Source organism: Mytilus edulis, chromosome 10 (assembly GCF_963676685.1).
Source record: "Mytilus edulis chromosome 10, xbMytEdul2.2, whole genome shotgun sequence".
NCBI lineage: Eukaryota > Metazoa > Mollusca > Bivalvia > Mytilida > Mytilidae > Mytilus > Mytilus edulis.
In genome coordinates, this window is record NC_092353.1 from 50,017,101 (window position 1) to 50,037,118 (window position 20,018).

Sequence of the window (20,018 nt, forward strand, 5' to 3'; positions counted from 1 at the left end):
ATTTTACAAATCATCTAAAACAACAGTAGTTTGATCAATGAAATATGCAGAACAAAAAATTCAGATGAGATTGCGCTGACAATTTCCAACTATGAAACGAGCAGTTAATAAGATATTATGAAGAATTTAGGTTTTAGAATAATTGTTTTTTTTTTAAATATTTTTATAAAAAAAAAATGTACACAGAATATACTACATTTACAACATAAATGATACAGTGATCCGTTGATTAAAAATTATATACAGCATCTTTAGTTATCTGTCTGTTTTGTTGCATATTGACTGTCTTTCATTTTTTTCTATAGATCATTGTTTTGCCTGTTAGTTTTTTTAATTATATGTGTTTTTTACCTCTTGAGTCTCATATTTCACAAGTAAACTTTGAAAAAGTATTACCTTTAAATATGCACATTGCCAAATATTTTAAAGATACCTGTTTGACTCAGTTTCCTTTTGCCGCCATGATATAGCCGAATGGACTTAACGTGGCAATAATCACCAACAATCAATTAATATGTTTATATCATACGGCTCTCACGGAGCTCTAGAAATGCTTTTACTGCAAAACTAAACAATCGAAAATCGAAAAGCTATATTATTTGATTATCCAACAAAACCACATCTGTTGTGTCTTTTACAACTATATAATACAGTGTATACTAATATGTAAATATGTACATAAATAAAATGTTTTAAAACCAGAGGAACAGTTAATTTGAAATGGACAACAAAAATAACTATTATTCAAAGCCTTGTTATTAAATTGGTTATTGGTGAAATATAATCACATGTGTTCAAACTGATTTCAAATTTTTCGTAGTGAAGTCTCTACTTTAATTAAACAAGCAATTTTAAAATAGTTACTACGACTGCTTGGTACGTAACTTTTACTTCAACGGATTACAAAGCTGCCGTTCACATAAATTTAAAACTTATCGACAAAATATTTATAAAAGTTAAAAAAAATAAGATAGGTGCTTCTTTCATTAAAAATTGAACATGTGTCGAACAGTTATTCTGGAATAAGGGTCCTGAGAGCCTTTTCTATCGGCCCTCTACAGATAGGACACTGTTTATTGTCACTCATAAGCTTCCTGCAGCATGATCCACACACAGCGAAATGGTTGCATGGCTGTATTGTAAATTCCAAGGTATACGTCAAACAAACTTTGCACGCTAGTCGAGAATTTGCTGATACTTGGGGTGTTATTGATAGATTGTTTGTTTCTGCAGTCACTTCTGTAAAGTATAAAATCATTTTTGGTTGAGTATTAGTTAGTTTTTATTGCAAGATTAAATATGGATTCAAAAATCGCAAACTTATAAAATATCAAATCAGTTCAATTCAATTCAAAACATAATGGGGATATGAATAAATTTATGAATAGAAACAAAAATAAGTAATAATAACATATTAGAATCGGTTCTTGAATCCACTTGATTTTATTTCTCAATCATGTGGTAAAAATCTGAAAAGTGTTCAAAGCTACTAATAATCCATCAGTTCAAATATTAAAGACTTATTTTTTTATATTTTTACACAAATTATCACCCTTTGTCATATATCAACTAGTTTAAATGTTTTATTTATTTTCAGAAGTAATATTGCTAATAAAGACAATATTGCAATTTCAACCTTCATGACTTAATTTATATTCGAAAATAAAAACATATCTCTTCTTCACACCATTTTAGTTTTTTGCTAAAGATACCATTTTCATAAAAAATCAACATCGGTCAAAATTGCTTTTTCGAAGCATTTATAAATTGATCACGTGTTTTGAAATATACCATTATATTATTCCACCTTAGAGTACAAATTGGAATATATTACATTTGGTAATTTGATATAAAAAATACCCTTTTTTAAACGGCCCTACTGGGAAATATACATTCAAAGAAGTTGGACCTACTTGAAATCTTCGAAATATGTTTTTCATGATTAAATCATTAACCTAAATTCAAAATCACGGTCTCAGAATGATAAGAACACGTTGATTTTACTGTAAATATATGGTATATTGATAAAATTTATTCATATTCGTATTTGTAAAAGAGTACTCAGGGATTTGTTTTAATGGAAACTTTTTAATATCCAAAACTGATATGGCCTACTTACAACGTTGACATTTTTCATCGACATTTTACTGCAAATTGCGTGCGTCGCCGAAGTTTATATACCACAACCATCAAGAATAGTATTAAGGAAATGACACGTAGATATAAAACAATCAATAAATCTGAGTTATCAATGATAAAATTGTATAAATATTTACAAATAAGAATACAGTTTGAAGGTTTGATAGTGTAACAGTTGATAACCTGATCGAAATTATAACCATCACTATTCATAATCAATCTTATTTAGCTTTTTGTAATGACATTTTGTGTATATACAGATCTCAATATAGTTAAAGGTATAATGTAACCTGTCTATTCAGACTCATTTTGACGACACATATCACTTTTTTAAGAAACGTGTTGATCTTGCATTCCGACAATAAACAGAAAGAATAATACTTATACAATAAAAAAGAGTCGGTTGTAAATATGTCTCCTTCAAGGATTTAAAACGTAAAAAGGCAAACATTAAATTTAAGAAGGTATTCAAACCGCCTCATGTTTGTTCCATTTTAAAAAATAAAAAAAACCCATCTGAACATGAAATTGATGAAAGAGCCTTATATGCCTTGATAATGATTAACATATTTGCCTGCGCCTGTCCTTGGCGAGGGGTCTGGGGTTCAGTTGTTGTCGTTTGTTGTAGTAGTTCAAATGTGTTTCTCGTCTCTCGTCTTTTGTTAAGACGTGTTATACATTGTGATTTGGATTGAGAGCTGTTTTATTGGCAGTCATAACACATCTTCTTCTTCATCAATATGTTCGGACGCGCGAAATTTATTTATTCTACATAAGTGTTATATTTTTCTTAGCAATGGGTTAATATCTACGATGGTATATTGCTAGTTCTCGATATTATCACAAGCTCTTTTGTCTGCTGTAATCAGTGTTTTGGTACTGGCATGTTTTATATATTTTCTTAAATTCGGCACTGAAAAAATAATATTATTATTTTTAGAAACTAAATGTTCCTACCCCTTCAGGCAGAGTTCTCATGGGATGAATTTTGCTATTTTATGTCCCTCTGGACTTTATGGCCCCTAAAATTTATATGTTTGTTAACATAGGCCTGTATTTCAGTGGTTGTCGTTTGTTTTTCGTTCGTTCTTAATTTTTCATTAATTGATGTTAGGAATAAAGGAGATATTGATCATTGAGATATCAACCCATCATCAAAAATAACCGAAAGACCAACTGGGAAATTGTTTTGGTATCTCTGAAATACGTTTTCTCAGTAAATAATAACGTCATGGTTATAAAAGGGGAAACAAGACATACAACAGAACAGTAAACACAACATAGAAAAGTACGACACGAATACCAACAAAAACTGGGGCTTATATCAGGTGCTCGGAATGGACAGCAGATCCTGCTTAACTTGTTGCATATTTTGCCCATTTAGACATTTAAAAATAATATCAAAGGACCCGAATCTCAATGAACCGAATGGTGACAAAAAATGTGTTTCTGATGTTGTTATTTTTTTTTATCAGTTTATAAACATTACTGTTACTGTATATTAATACATTTTGTACATTACCTCTCATTTCAACATCATCCTGAAGTGAAAAAAAAATAAATTCATATATGCCCGCGTCACACTGTCCCGATTTTCATATACGATGGACACCCGAATGCGAAAATTGTAAGTTCGTACGAAGTTGGTCCCGATCTCGTTAAAATACCAAAAAGTGACCGAAGCAAGTACGATGAATAACGAAGTTTATACGATGGTGCCGAAATTATATACGATAGCAAAAGATGGACATACGAAGGTTAACCGAAGACGGGTATTTAAGCTTCATATCTCAGCCGAAGCCTACACGATAGATCACGAAGGCTAAACGATGGATTACAAAGGCTAAACGATGGATTACGATGATGGTGCGATGGCCATACGATGTCTAAAAGATACGAACAGAATTTCGACAACATATCGTTTCTGTACAAGTCTGCCATGCATGGCGGGAAATCGATCTTTTTGTCTAATTCTTATAAAACTTAGTTTATTATCCCCTCGGCTTCTACGTGTAAGTTGCGTGTAGATGAAATTGTTATGGACACTTTAGAACCAAAATGATCAAAACTTTGTATGGTGTTACTCGTTAAGAATATCTTAAGCGCTATTGACTTTAAAGTTCACAGTGGCAGTTTTAATACAAGGCAATATCACCCTTGTGGACACTCTAAAACCAATATGCTTCAAAAGATTTTAACCACATTTGGTATACTGCTCCTCCTTGTAATGATCTGACATTTTTTACGTTCAAGGCCAAAGATCAAGGTCATGCAGATGGACTTGTTTTTTCTCCTTGAAATAGCATAATACACAGGAAATTGGTTGCTCATTTTTTTACCTGCTGGTTCTAAAGACACATTAAAGGTATTTCCAGTTACTGAATGTTTTGGTTGATTTCTAAAAAAAATAGTTTATGTATATATGCATATTCAATTTACCATTTTCTGCATGTGTCATATACAAATATAGTGTCCATATTTGTCCCCAATATGTTACATACGAGGGGATGCCACGCTCGGCATTGCCTTGTTTGAACTGTAAAATGTGTGTACTAGTCTGAATAATCACCTATAATTATGCCCATGTTTACTGATCTATCTTAAAGGTAAGGTAATGGGTTCGTTGATCCCTTTTATTCAAAAAGAGCTCTTTCCAGGAGAATATCATAATAATATAGACAAAAGTAAGGATGTGGGGAAAGCAACAAATGCGGCAAAATATGACATATAGAAAACAAAATAGTTATGGAGTAAACATTTGTGTGACAACAACTCAGACGATACCTAAAAAATTAGAATAATGAAGAAAAAGTTGGTTTCCCTATATACGTGTACCTGCAGTGTTGGTGTACGAGGCGCGTTTATGATTTTCATTATGTTACTTGATATGAAAAATTGACAAAAAATAATATTTTTCTTGTAAAAGTAAATCCTGAGCCTGTAATAGCTGCTCTTCTTGTTCCATTTGAATTAATAGAAACAACGCTGTCGCCTTTCTTGTTCTCATAGAATCATATGATATGAGCTCCATGTTTTGTGAACGTCTTTCTTAATTGTCGTATTAGACTGACCAGTGCATATCGCGCATGGCACTTTAAATGTATTTTAGCGCGAAAATTAACTTACATTTAGCTGGATTTATTGCCGTCGTAGTTCCATCTTGTCGCCTTCGTACTTTTATTCGATGGCAACACGACTGGATTACGAGGTCTTCACGAAGTCGTGTTGCAATCGTAAGACCTTCGGGTATCTTCGTGATTCATTCGTGTAGACATCGTAATGTCAAAACTGCCTGATGGAAACGATGGAAACACGAATGCAATACGATGTGCAAAGATGCATTCCCGGTGACATTACGATGGTGAGGATGGTGAACCGAACTCAATACGAACCCTCAACATCGGACGCACCTTCGGGGATTTTTAAACATGTTAAAAAATTTAGAACCCTTCCCGAAGTTGTCCCCGAAGGCTAGAAAAAGTGGCCGATGGTTAAAGATGGTTAAAGATTGCACTACGAATAGCCCGATCTGGATACGATCAGTCCCGATTTTGAAAATTTCCATTATCGTGTTGCCATCGGCGTAAAAATCGGGACAGTGTGACGCGGGCATAAAGAAAAGTCATTAAATTTAACACATATTCAAACAGGCTGAATACGAATAAGTAATTGTGATCTATATGCATCTTGATTAATGTGATAATTTTTAAAGTAGAACACGATACACATGCATGATATCTCCATAAAAATACGACATTGTTGGAACCTGCAACCGTATATTTGAATGATTTTTCTTATAAGGAACACATTTCTTTGATAAAATATTTATGTTTTGTAACATCAAAATTCATTATTCAGGTAGCAGATAAATCAGAAAATGTTATATGTCGTAATTATCAGTTCTGTTAAAGAAAACATTTTATTGATGCTAAAAAAACTTTTTTACGTCCTATACTGTACTTGTTCCTGATCGTACCTCAACAAAAACATTTGAAAGACATCAGTTGTGTGTTTTGGTGACGGCAATATACGTTTCTAGCCATCAATCAGAGGCAAACACAGTTTTATTTACATTTGTGCAATATTAACCAAAAAACAAAACAGGATTGACTACTGAGCATATTTGGTTTATCCTTGACACAGAATAACTACTTAGCTGTGTAATTTTCATGGGTGTCAAATTCTGTGTCAGAACATAATCTGTTGTTGATGGCTGCTGATCAGTAATGTCTGTTTTATTTGAAAACAGTTCGTTTACATCAGGTGGATTAGGCCAGGATTTGTGGTATTTTAGACAGTTATCATCGGTATTACTTTAACTTGTCTTTTAGTGAAAGTGATTCAATTTTTCTGTCTTTTTCGTCCTTGTATTGATATGAATGATAAAGAATAATTATCGAAAGCTATAGACGTAAGAAAATCAATTGAATGCAATAAAAAAAGATCTACTCAGAAAAATTATTGTTTTAGTAAATATAACATGTATAACAATGGTTATTCTGATTAATGCTTCTATATACTTACATCTTCTGGCTCATCAACAAGATTTTTACATGATATTATTCCTTTATTTCTGAGCTCAATTATAAAATGACAGTCTGGTTGTAGTTGGAAGTGAATTATAATTGGGTCGTCGTCTTTCTTCCAGTTTTTATGTACTAGTCCACAAAAGAAACATGCAACGATGTCTGAAAAGCCTGCAAATAAACACTAGTTTTTGGTTTAACTGTTAATAAACTGCATATAAAAGTAGATGTGGTATGAACGGACAGGAAATACTTATAAAACACTTCAGAAACATGGATAGGTTCAGAAAAATGGGTCGACAAGGAAAAAAGTGTAAACATTGGTCTGAGATTGATATTGATTGAATAGATTTAAATTGTGATACAGCTTTTTTTTTTAAATTGGTGTAGATAACCTTTTGCAATATTACTGTTTCGCCATACAAAAATACAAATTCGGAGGGTATGCTTGCTCTCACGTTCACAACAGTATGCATATAGCGTTTTGGTGAAATATGTTTCCTTGCAAAGATATAACGACACATATTTAGAATGAACTAGTAGAATTATCGTTGAAATTCAAATTTATAACAATATTTTTTTTAAAGCAATGTAGTTTCTTGCTAAAAGGTTATGATTAGATCAAAATGTCTTTCACGATAAGAAGTGTAATGAATTAAGGAGTTCTATAAAACTGAGCTATTATTTGTAGCTCACAGTAAAAACATACATACAATTAATTAATTACCTTTATAGAAAAATCCACTATTTGCAAAGAATGATTCCGTCCATTTAGATGCTGATTTAAACCCAACAAATGATTTTATTCTGATTTCTAATTTGTCGTACGCTCTAAATTTTGCTGGTCTAACTCGTTGAGTTGATTCAGTCTCGGTTTTCTTGGTGTATAAGTATTTTCGTTTTATCTCTTGCTGTATTGCTGCTTGTTTAAGAAATGTTTGTTTTGCTTCTTCTCTTCTTGCTTGCTCTTCAAGTGCTTTGCTATGTCCGTTAAGATGAACGAAGCTATGCCTACCGTTTACCGCCGACGGTTCGCTGGTAACAGTTGAAGTACCAGCGAAACCTATAATACGACCAGACAACAGAAGCTGGGAACTTTGATCTGCAATCTGGTTTAAATATTCATTCGGAACTACAAAACAACTTTCCGTTTCGCTATGTCCGTTTGTAATACTCAAATGATGTAAATTTTGTGTATTATCATCTATTCCACAATCGGTCTCAATATCAGAAATATCCTCGGTACAATACATTTTATCCGGTACTCTCACGAAGTTCTATTTTTATTTTGAGATGATTTAGGTTAACCATTATCTGACGTCTTCTGTTTCCTATTAAAAATAAAAACTCATCATAGATACCAGGACTAAATTTAAACAATCTGAAAAAAAAAATTATCAAAATGATAAACATGGTAATAATAGTTATCAAAGGTACCAGGATTATAATTTAGTACGCCAGACGCGCGTTTCGTCTACATAAGACTCATCAGTGACGCTCATGTCAAAATATTTATAAAGCCAAATAATTACAAAGTTGAAGAGCATTGAGGATCCAAAATTCCAAAACGTTGTGCCAAATACGGCTAAAGGTAATCTATGCCTGGGATAAGAAAATCCTTAGTTTATTGAAAAATTCAAAGTTTTGTAAACAGGAAATTTATTAAAATGACCACATTATTGATATTCATGTCAACACCGAAATGTTGACTACTGGGCTGGTGATACCCTCGGGGACGAAACGTCCACCAGCAGTGGCATCGACCCAGTGGTGTAAATAGTTATCAAAGGTACCAGGATTATAATTTAGTACGCCAGACGCGCGTTTCGTCTACATAAGACTCATCAGTGACGCTCATATCAAAATATTTAAACGTTGTGCCACATACGGCTAAGGTAATCTATGCCTGGGATAAGAAAATCCTTAGTTTTTCGAAAAATTCAAAGTTTTTTAAACAGGAAATTTATAAAAATTCAAAAAAATTATGAAATCATTTTTTTCTCAGTCTTTTTTTAATCTTACCAATGTTTACATTGATGACATGTACCTTGCAGCGCTCGTATCATAATAGAAATAAGTGATGTATTGTACAAGTCAGAGGGCATTAAAAAAACATTAGATCTTTGTGAGTTTAGAATTTTTTTTCAACATAGCCATTAAAAGGGTAGATAACTATAATAGTAAAAATCATTTATCATTCTGGATTGATAGGGAAATTTTCATGTCTACTTTTAAAGATTGTGCATTGACATCATAGACGATGTTAATGGAATCTCTAACTGTTTCATGTATTTGGGAAATATGTCTAACTGCGCATTCAGAAAAACTTCCCTCCTAGACTCTATTTCCTGAGAGAAGCCATAGCTTCTTTGGATTTGGATGACGAATCATGTCCTTGCACTCCAACAGAAGTTTGTGTCGGACTAGTAGAACTAGTATATGAGCACAAGACAGAAGAAGATGTGGAAACCCGGTTTTTTTGTTATCTATGCTTTAACAGATATTTGTTGTACAGTAAGTATTGATATTGAGACAGTGCACGAAGAACTGCCTTTATTTCTAGTATGTCCCTTTAAAATATCTGGGGTTGAAGTCACGAAACTTAAACCAGTGCTCGGAGCTCAAAAATCATGCTCGAAACATGAAATTCAGCATTTTGATTGGTTGTTTTTGGAGAATTAGTACAAAAAAACTGATTCGAAAGTTTTATGACTTCAAGGCCTGGAGTCCATACTATCGAGACTGAGAGCCATTCAGACAATCTCCTCAACTGATGTTAGAGGCACATGTGTACAGAGTCTGATTTGGAACTGGAGAGGACAGAAGTTGGCCACTCAAAACGTTTGCCCGAAAAGTCCACCAAACAAGACGAGGATCAAATTCTTAACGAATGATTGGAACTTGAAATTCCTATTTCTGCGGCGTAGCTGGGAGCCAAAGTTGATGTAGATAAAATTGAAGAGGTCGAATGTGGAGGAGACCAAGAGAAACAACGTCCACTAGAAAATTCAACAGACCTAGCAGTTGTATAAATGGGCAATCAGAATTTGTTTTTTGTTTAGAAAGAAACAAGTGATTTTTTAACAGATTCTGAATCTAAGGAGGTAGAACTATATATGCCCTGATTAGAAATGAAATGTTCGCATAGGAAAATAAAGTTATGAAACGGAATCAGGTCTAACTTATTCAAAGAAATGAGAAAACCAAGAGAGAGAAGCAGTCTGACACTAAGGTACCTGTCGTGCTGCTCTTGTTATTACAAACCTGGTAAAAAGTTTAATTGGGAGGTCATCAAGAGGCATCAAGAGGGACAAATAGTTTAATTGGGAGGTCATCAAGAGGCATCAAGAGGGACACTCCCTCTTTCAAGGAAGCTACTAGAGGACAGCTTCCTTGAAAGAGGGATTGTCCCTCTTGATGCCTCCTGTTGACCTCCAAATTAAACTATTTACCGGGTTTGTTATAACAAGAGCAGCACGACGGGTACCACATGTGGAGCAGGAACTGCTTACCTTTCCGAATCACCTGAGATCACCCCCAGTTTTTGGTGGGGTTCGTGTTGCTCAGTCTGTAGTTTTCTATGTTGTTTCTTGTGTACTATCATTTTGTCTGTTTGTCTATTTCATTTTTAGGATATTTCGCCCTTCTTTCAAAACTGCTAGATATTAACATAGGGTTTGAAGACTTCTTAGGACTACCTTATTATCTCCATTATTAGTATCTTTCCTTCTCGAATTATACGAGCCTCCAGCGGGTATAAAAATACCTTGATTGTAATGTTTTCTAGAAAGAGAAACATTCATCATTACTGGAGCTGGAGTTTTGACTGAAATGCTTCTGAAACTTAAAAAGATATCCGATTCCATTTGTCGAAACTACAATTCCATTCCCTTTCGATCTATGAGTATTAATGTCCCTGTGGTATCCATTCCCTTTCGATCTATGAGTTTTAATGTCCCTGTGGTATCTTTCTCCCCACTTTTATTGACATAATATCGATCCTTTTGACAGGACAGACACGTCAATTGAAAGCCATACACAAAAACAAATATCAACTAAGTTTCTGGTTAGAAATAGACATCTTGACAGTGTTATAAACTAAGTTACTTTCTTTGTTTAAATTTGCCTTTTTCTGTGTGTATTCACTAGCAGTAAATAACACATATCTTTGGATACAATTTGGGGATGGCTACAAATGTATTTTTAGAAAGAAAAAAAACCCGCTAAAGTGATGACTCCTGTTGGTCCAAAATTAAAAAAAAATACTTCTATTCCTACATAAAATATACAAACTATGATTTTATAAGGTAATTTGATGTCAAAGGTACGTTTAGGAAAAGGAAAATAGGTGAAACAAATGTTTTACTTTTAATTCATCTCAGAAAGATTCATCTCAGTTATAAAATCCCAAAAGATGCATTGAAGGGGGGAAAAAAATCTAAAATTTAAAATATAGCGACAGATTTCTTTTCAATAAAAAATGTAGTTCAAATATAAAGAGTTATATGAAGTGATAAAACCTTAATAAACGAAATAAAATTAAAAAATATAATTTAAGTTAAAATATGAATCTTGATAAATTCTCATGTTTTGAACCTATTGTTTAGGAACTTTAATAATCGTTTGGTCCTCATCATGTATATCGTTAAAGCTTTATTGTGCATGTCATAATGCTTACAATATGCCATAATGTAAAGTCATTTTAGTGATTTGATTTTTTTTTAATCAATGAATTGAGCTAAATACAACTTTACGAATCGATTTTAGTTTGTATTTAGCCCTGTTATACTATGACATCACAGGTAAGAAGCGATATATTATTTAAATATATGTATTATGTATATATATTAAATGACTGAATAAATAGTCAACCATAAATCTTATGGGGCGATGGATCATATAATTATGATTCAGTACACTACAAAATATAATATATAACAAGTCTAAAAGGGTACAACATCACCAAAAAAAACAATAAAACGAACAATATGTTAGATATTTCGGATAACAGATATCCTTCCTCGGAAATAGCACGATGGCAAATGAATCATGTCAATTCAAATTAAGACTCTATCAAAATCTTGAAATTTATACAATTTAAGCGAACGCTGGAACAATTTTAAAATTTCCAAACACGGCAAAAAATGTATATACAAATACTGAACTTGAACTGTAGTTTATTTTTAGGTATACAACCCTCAATGAGAATGAGAAAAGGTCAAACTTTTTTTTAAATAATATTGCAACAATTTCTGCTACCAAGGTAACTTTTACTTTCAACAGGCATAATTTATGGCTAAGGAATACTTTAATGTTTTATAACATTTGATTTAATTTAATGATTCTTCCTTTTGATACATTTTTTTCTATTTCATACATTTGAGTGACACATTAAATTAGTAAGTATTATTTGAGAATATACTTAATTTTATAGGTTTTGGCACACTAGTGTAAATTCGTTTAAATGTTTAGTATTTATCTCTTTGATTAAAAGAAATACCTGATTTTTATAAGAAAATTTGTTTTAAAGAATGTTACAAGGAAGTTTATCTAATGAGGCGGATTTATTAATACGCACATCATTACTGACAATAACGTCACGTTGAAGGACTGTTTACGAAGGATATTTGATACTGAATTACCGACACTGAAATAAGTATGATCTTACAAGTAGGGTCTGGATGAAAACAATATCGACTATCTTCACTTACTTGTTATTTGAAATAAATAATTATTCCTTAAACCAAAATGGCTGCGTTATCTTCATAGTTCGATTACATATATAGAAATCTATTTTTAGCAATGGGAATTTTCATTTAAATCATATCGTTGTCATGTGTAACCTGTAAATTTTCATTTACCGGTATTACAAATTCCGTGTTTAAACTTTGTTTAAGTAGTGATGTATGATTTTGATATAGATAGTGATATATGTGCTATTGATTATAAATTACATATGGATCTCGCTATATTACACATGTTACAAGAGATATTTGAAACACAGGAAAGTCTTTTTTAATATATATATAATATTGGTGCAACATATATTTTGTTTGATTACGTGATTGAATATATGATTGAAAAGGTCTGTTGTTTATAAATTAGACTGGATTTGATTCAAATATTTTCAAATACCAAAAACAAAAAACATGCATCGTAACCTAAATATTCTATAAGAACATATTTTAAGTAGAATAAGATATCAACATTAACCATTGTTAACTCAACACTGTGTAGCATCAACATTGGATATAATGTGAAGTCAGGTTGAATTCTTCTTATGTTCAGTATATTCTATGTTTTGCTGACAACTAAAGTTGTGTGATCATGGTGATACTAATTCTACATAATGTAGCTGCTATTTAATCAAATTGTGTTCCTTAAGGAAGCTCGAGGGTATAAAAATTCAGCAAAATTTAAACATTTTTTTTCATTATAAATTTTATTTTTTACACTATTAGTTGATACTTTATGATATGGTACAAAAATCAACCAAAAAATCAATTCATTTTGGCCCAAGATGACTGTTTAACTGTTAATATCATTGAAAAAATCTCCCTTTAGTGAAAAAAATGCTATTTTTTAGCATAGAAATTGAAATATCTGTTTTAACTCATCGGTGACCTACATTTTTTATTATTTTTTTCAAATAAGCTGTACTTGAACAAAACTATTCTAAACTTTAATCGATTTCTGTAATTACCTTTTTCTCCTATTTATATACACTAATCAACAAAAGAAAAAATACACGAATAAAATTTATCAAAAAGTATTAAACTAAAACAAAATGAGATACACTTTTTTAAAAAGCTTTCATTTGCAATGTATGCACATATGATAATGAAAATCAAAACATGTAGGCAAGTAACTAAATTCCGGGTAAACGATCATAGGGTGCAAATACTTTTTTTCGGAAAGTTGGACTCAAAATCGACACAGAATTTTCTAAGTACAAAATTAATTTTCAAATTTGTTTAAAAATATTCAATATGCTAATCAAGTATTGTTCATATTGTAACTCATGGGTTGAAATATTTATTTTTTTTAATCTTGGTAAAAAAAGTGTTAAAAGAAATCTCAAAAAATGCAAAAAAAGAAAAAAAAATGTTTTCGTCTCAAATCAATGTTTTAGATATGAAAACAACACACTGTAAATTTGGAACCTTTCGGATTAGTTTTAAGATTGTTAACGTTTTTTATTTAAATTTCACTTTACACATACTGTCAATGGTAAATCAATTGATAAATGTATTTTCCCGCGTTTCGGAGTATAACGGGAAGATGTTGTCTAAAAGGAATGTTTTTTATGAACGGTTTGTTTTTGCCATTTTTTTTATGTGAAGTTGTACACGTTGTTACGTGGATCAATCATTTGGATTGTGTCAATAAGTATCCTCATGTTAATGAAGTGAAAGCGGGTTTTTAATTTTCTTGTGTTTGAAAATCATTCGAGCCGCAGACGTTTAGCACTAAACTTCAATATTTCATAATATGATATAATATATTATTTTGGTTTTTTTTCTTGTGATGGATTTTGGCATCAATGTCCGGAGGCGTGCCTTGCACTTGCTCCGAACACATGTTTCCATATCAATTTTCTTTAGTAAAGTTTTGATGGTTTTTCCTGGGCTGCGAGGTTACGTTAAAGACAGATATTTATACATACATACATAGATAGAGATATGGGCTATTATCGATTCAGATAAAATTTAGAAAGGAAATGGGGAATGTGTCAAAGAGACAACAGCCTGACCATAGAGTAGACAACAGCCGAAGGCCACCAATGGGTCTTCAATGTAGCGAGAAACTCCCGTACCAGTAGGCGTCCTTCAGCTGGCCCCTTAAAAAATATGTATACTAGTACAGTGATAATGGACGTCATACTTAACTCCGAATTATACACAAGAAACTAAAATTAAAAATCATACAAGACTAACAAAGGCCAGAGGCTCCTGACTTGGGACAGGCGCAAAATTGCGGTGGGGTTAAACATGTTTAAAGAGTAAACTTGTTTCAGACATTTATTCTTTCTGTGTACCTCATTTGGAATGTATTTGTATTTCATATATGTATTTATAATACAAAATATACATTAAACGCCGGCTCTGTTAGTCTGCACGGCTATTTTAACGATTAATTGTGCATGTTGTGGGGCCGAACTTTGCTTTACAAATAAATAAAGAAACTGTACGATTTTTTTTAAAAGAATGGCAAACATTGTCTTTATCTTTAAATGAGAAGTTGACATCATAAGTTGGAACTTCTGTTTTTAAAATAGTCGTTTAACTTTAATTTTGTAATTTTATTTTTAGCCAAATGACGTCATGAAAGCAAAAGAACAAATTTTGTAAACGGATTTATATTTCAATGGCCATTAAATACTTCTACCTTCAATATTGGTCCAATAAACGAAAAACTTCATCTTTAAATTGAAAAAAAGTCGTGTATCGTTTCTTTTGATGACTAGTATAGTTTAACAGAAAAAACGTACCTTTACAAAAATGCATCCTTCTTTTGAAGGTAGATTGTGAGCTTAAATGAACGGTGACCCCATATTTTCATTTTATTTTATATAGAATAAAGTTTATTTATAGAAAAAATAGCGAAATCCTTTATTTAAAAAAATGATTTATACCCGCAAGCCCCCTTAATAGACATTTTCACTCTTCAAATCGTTCAAAATATCAGTGGGGGAACTAAATAAGTGTTGTTGCAATTAAAATATTATTTTGATTTCATTCAAAAATTACCTAGATGCAAGAAATACTAATTTTCAAGTCGTTGGTTCGAATGGGCCGGTAAATCTAACCCAATACCACCAACACTCGAGATGAACACACTTGTACGAGGCCTGATCCTTTGAACTGATGGAACACTTAAAAGAACTTTTTGAAACTAGTTATGTCTTGTTTAGCATCTTTTGATAATAAATGTAATCAGATTGCTCCAAAATTTGCTCGTTTTTTTTCATATGGGAAATCGTTCTAAACTTTATTTGATGAATGTAATTTTTCAAAAAAAGGGTTGATAAATTTTGGAATTTTCTGTTTGATAACAGTTTTAAGTTTCGTTTATTATTCAATAAAACATCATCTCATTTTGATGTCATACAGTTAAGCATCCAATTTATATATTTTCATCAAATTCTCTAGTTCTATGGACCAACTCCGGTTCCTTTTATATTTTTTTTAATTTAATATTCTTTGTTTCCTAATGGTATCTTCATCGACAACACTTTAAGACTTTGTTATCAACTCAAATTAATGGTAAGGAGTTTAATTTTCTTCTATGGTTGAATACTTCTTTAGTTTAATTTTTAATGTTTATGTATGATACTTTTATATTTATATTGAAAGTTTTGTCGTTTCAAGTTATTGTGAAGAGCAATTTGAAACTTATCGTCTTCGTCGTTGATTTTTGATTTTTAATTAGGTATTTAAAAAGACACCATTTTGCACAATTACTGATCAATAAATATTTCATACTCATGTTAACAAACCAATACACAATATAGGTTAACCATTGACGTATTAATATTATATTTGCCAAAGGTAACAAACATGATATAAAATGGCACGATGCCAGTTTAAAAATTATATGATCTCGTACGCAATGAGATCATTTTTTTTTAAATAAATTAGTTAAAAATGTGAAATGATTTGCATTTTTTTCCAAGATGAGAATGTTAATTTACAATTGAAGGACAGAAGGCACTAGTCCAACTTTGCGAATAACATTTCCAAAAATTAAGAACACTACACACAAACGACACCAATCAAAAGCAAAAAGTAAGAAGCAATGACAAAACAAGTTACGTAACTGTGATTTTTAAAATCGTGTAGAAGAAGGAAAAGAGAGCAAAATGTTTCGTAACGTTCATTATAATAAAGTATCAATTCACCATTATCTCGGACGATCCCAATATCAGATGGTTAAAGATTTCATCTCACTTAGAAATTTCTCGAAGTAACTTGCCCTTTTTCCTACGATATATACGTCCAGTATCAAATATTCTACGCATTCTTAATGGTAAAAAATAAACATAAGTTCTTTCAGTACAGACAGTCAACTGGAACTATTGAAAAAGAGGGCATACCGAGAAGACAGAAATTTGCATTTCAACATCACAACTTAGACTTAGAGTTCTTAAACCTTGAAAGTGCGTGATACTATTGATATGTTTGCTCTAATTGAATTTTTATAAAAAATGAATATTATCATTCGATCAGATGTGATTCAAGAATATGAAGAGATGAATAAACAACCTTCCATCTTAGAATTGATATTTCTTCATAATAACAGAAGTTGAGGTGACCAAATTTTTTACTTAATTTATTGATGTCTATTGTATGGGTGGTTCTATGCCATTTTGATTTCAAAATCTACCAACATGTTATTCTACTTTCCCCCAGTAAATACATTGCGAAGGTCGGTCATACTATCTAAACTGTCTTGTAAAAGCTGTTTGCTTCGTTCTAAGTATTTTTCATCTGATCTATGAGTTTGACTGTCCCTCTTATATCTTTCGCCCCTCTTCTGTAAGAACAACATCCACCATTTTTTTCAATACTAAGATTTATCAAAAGTTAATAAATTCATTTTTATCATGCAATGTCATGGTATATATTGGGGAAGCAACTTATAGTTGCCATTCTTGTTCGCTAAACTTGTAAAACGAGAGTACTATTATTGTTGTTTAATGTAAGGCAGCTTGGGGGCCTAACTGATTTTCGTGTACTTTTATAACAACTTGGAGAATCCAACATTTATTTTTGTGTGTATATTTTTTTCTTATTCAATAAAAAAATATTACACTAATGTAATTGAACATTTTAGTTGCCAGTATGAATCGGTTATTCGCGATATTACTAATCTGATCGGTCTATAATTAAATTGGCAAATAATGTGCAAAACTGTACACAATTTTTCGAACCAAGTGGACGGAATTGTGCATGCTATGTTAGTTTGAAGCATATCGTTGAATCATCTATAATTATAGAATCAATTCGCTGGACTGAATCAAATTTTTGTTTGCTCCATTTCAAGATGTCTTGTAAAATATAACACGACAACAGCATTTGTAAATCAGGTTTACTTTTGTGTGTGTGTTTGTGTTAAGAAAAACACCAACTATATATAAGTACATTTATATAAGTAACCTAAAGTTTCCACAAGTTTGGTTCACAATTCTTATATCATTTTTGATTCATAGGAACAAATACAAGAATGATTGGACATAAAAATCAAATCAACGTATCATGAAGTTCAATTATTTATGGTTATGAAACATTTCCGGTGCAAAGTGATGACTGTTAGTCCCCGAGGGTATCACCAGCCCAGTATCCAGTACTTCGGTACTGGCATGAAAATACGGATTTTTTTTGTGTTATCAAAATTTGGCTATACTTTTTGGACCTTTTGGATTATAGCATTTTATCTTTTATATAAGCTTTGGATTTCAAATATTTTGGCCACTAGCATCACTGAAGAGACATGTATTGTCAAAATGCGCATCTGGTGCAGAAAAATTGGTACCGTTAATGGTAATACCAAAGTCTAATACGAAATAAAAATATCATGACAAAACACTTGAAACAACAGTATACAAAGCAATACACAGAACAATAAAAACTGAACAACACAAACCTTGCCAAGACCAGGGATGATCTGTGATGAACTGTCGTATTGTTATGTTAATTCAAACTTGGTGATCAGTGAAATTCTTGAGGTAATATCCGTCGTAGTATGTTACAAAAGAAAGTGCATAACGGTCAACCAACTCTAAATTATCTTCAAAGGAATGATTTCAACTTCAACGCATGGAAACCTTTGTTTAAAAGTTTTTTAGTAAGCACTCTATCAAGGAAATGTTGATAGGAAATGCAAGCTCTGGAATGTCGTATCAACTGTGAAATATTTTAACCAATATAAGTGCGCTGCTGTAATGTTATTTCATAAAGATGGAAATTAAAATGACACTTTGAAAGCTGAAATCATCTCTTTTGTCCTAAAGTTAACTTGTACATCGACCCTTGTTGATGTTAGTCAAGTAATGAGGAATATAATTAACTGTATTGTTTTGTATCATTATTTCAAGTTCGATGGGATAGTTGCGTTCAACATGGTCATCAAACTTTGAATTATCTAGTGAGATGACATCAACTATATATATAAACGTTAAGTGAAAGGATACTGCTAGCTTCTTTTATTTTTGTAAAGAAGCTCCTGTATGTTTCGTGTGAATATATTAATAAACCGAGAAGAAGAGAAGCACAGTTCCCGTAGGGATGCCGATTGGTTGTTAAAAAAACGCAACAAATATATTGTCAATAAAAAAAAGAAGAAACTTGATAATATAAGTTAATTTAAATATAGAGAGTATTTTTTTAAACCATAGTGAGGATTTTTTTTCAATAGCACAATGTATCCCTCCTTGAGACATGATACTTTTACTTTGAGAGTATGAGGTTCCACGATAAATTTGAAGCCTGGCATTGATTATTGATACTGTTGATGTTGATTATTAAGGAAAAGGTTTGATGGAGCACCTGGCTGACCAAGCAATATAACGTTGTTTTAATAAATCTTAAGTAATTTGGGTATCCGATACATTGACGAGAGATCCATTTATTCATCTATTGGTTGAAATCCCAAAAGAAATATATACCAGCCATATGATTATTCAGCATTTTCTCATTGTTAAGTGTCATTGGGGGTATATGTCAAGTTTTCAAGTGAATTCAAATACTTATTTTTTTATCAAGCAGTGTATGTGATATAAGTAGCACACAACAACAACGTTTGTTGATGCTTTATCCATAGTGCCAATAACATATTGAACATAGAGGTAAGACAGGTGATCTTAACTTATCATATTAATATTGTGTACCTTCAGAAATGGGCAGAGTACATTACCTTGTACAAACATGCGTTGTATGCATATTTTTATTTTGAAATTTTGTCTCTATTTTCATTATTTTTTAATGGTTACATTATATTTTATATTATAATCATATCATATTATATATATCATGTAAGGTTTTTTTTTTTATATAATTTCTTTAAATTTCATTGCAATTTTTCTTGAATTTGCGACAGATAATATAAATAAGCATCACATATAACAGATTTAAAACAAAGCACAATCAGAAACATTTTGATATATGTTTGATCCCTGTCATTAGTTCCAGAAGTCACATACCGTGTTATTATAGATCAATGAATTTCTATAAAATCATAATACAGAACACAAATTAGCATTGAATTGAAAGGATCTAATTTAATCACCAAAGCACAGGTATTAGTGTTTTATGAATTAATATAATAAAATAAAAAAGCAATTTTAGAGACTCC

At 31.6% G+C, this 20,018-nt stretch overlaps 1 protein-coding gene across 1 annotated transcript; it reads right to left on the reverse strand.

Annotated features, from left to right (window-relative positions):
• Positions 1 to 169: 169 nt before the first annotated feature.
• LOC139491401 (baculoviral IAP repeat-containing protein 7-B-like) lies at positions 170 to 12,445 on the reverse strand. The gene is made up of 5 exons (XM_071279074.1): positions 12,377 to 12,445; positions 7,393 to 7,996; positions 6,664 to 6,836; positions 3,662 to 3,680; positions 170 to 1,239 (listed from the first exon to the last, which is right to left on the reverse strand). The coding sequence occupies exons 2-5, from the start codon at positions 7,916 to 7,918 to the stop codon at positions 1,013 to 1,015; spliced, it is 945 nt and encodes a 314-aa protein (XP_071135175.1). The 5' UTR covers positions 7,919 to 7,996; positions 12,377 to 12,445; the 3' UTR covers positions 170 to 1,012.
• Between the last annotated feature and the right edge of the window lie 7,573 nt (positions 12,446 to 20,018).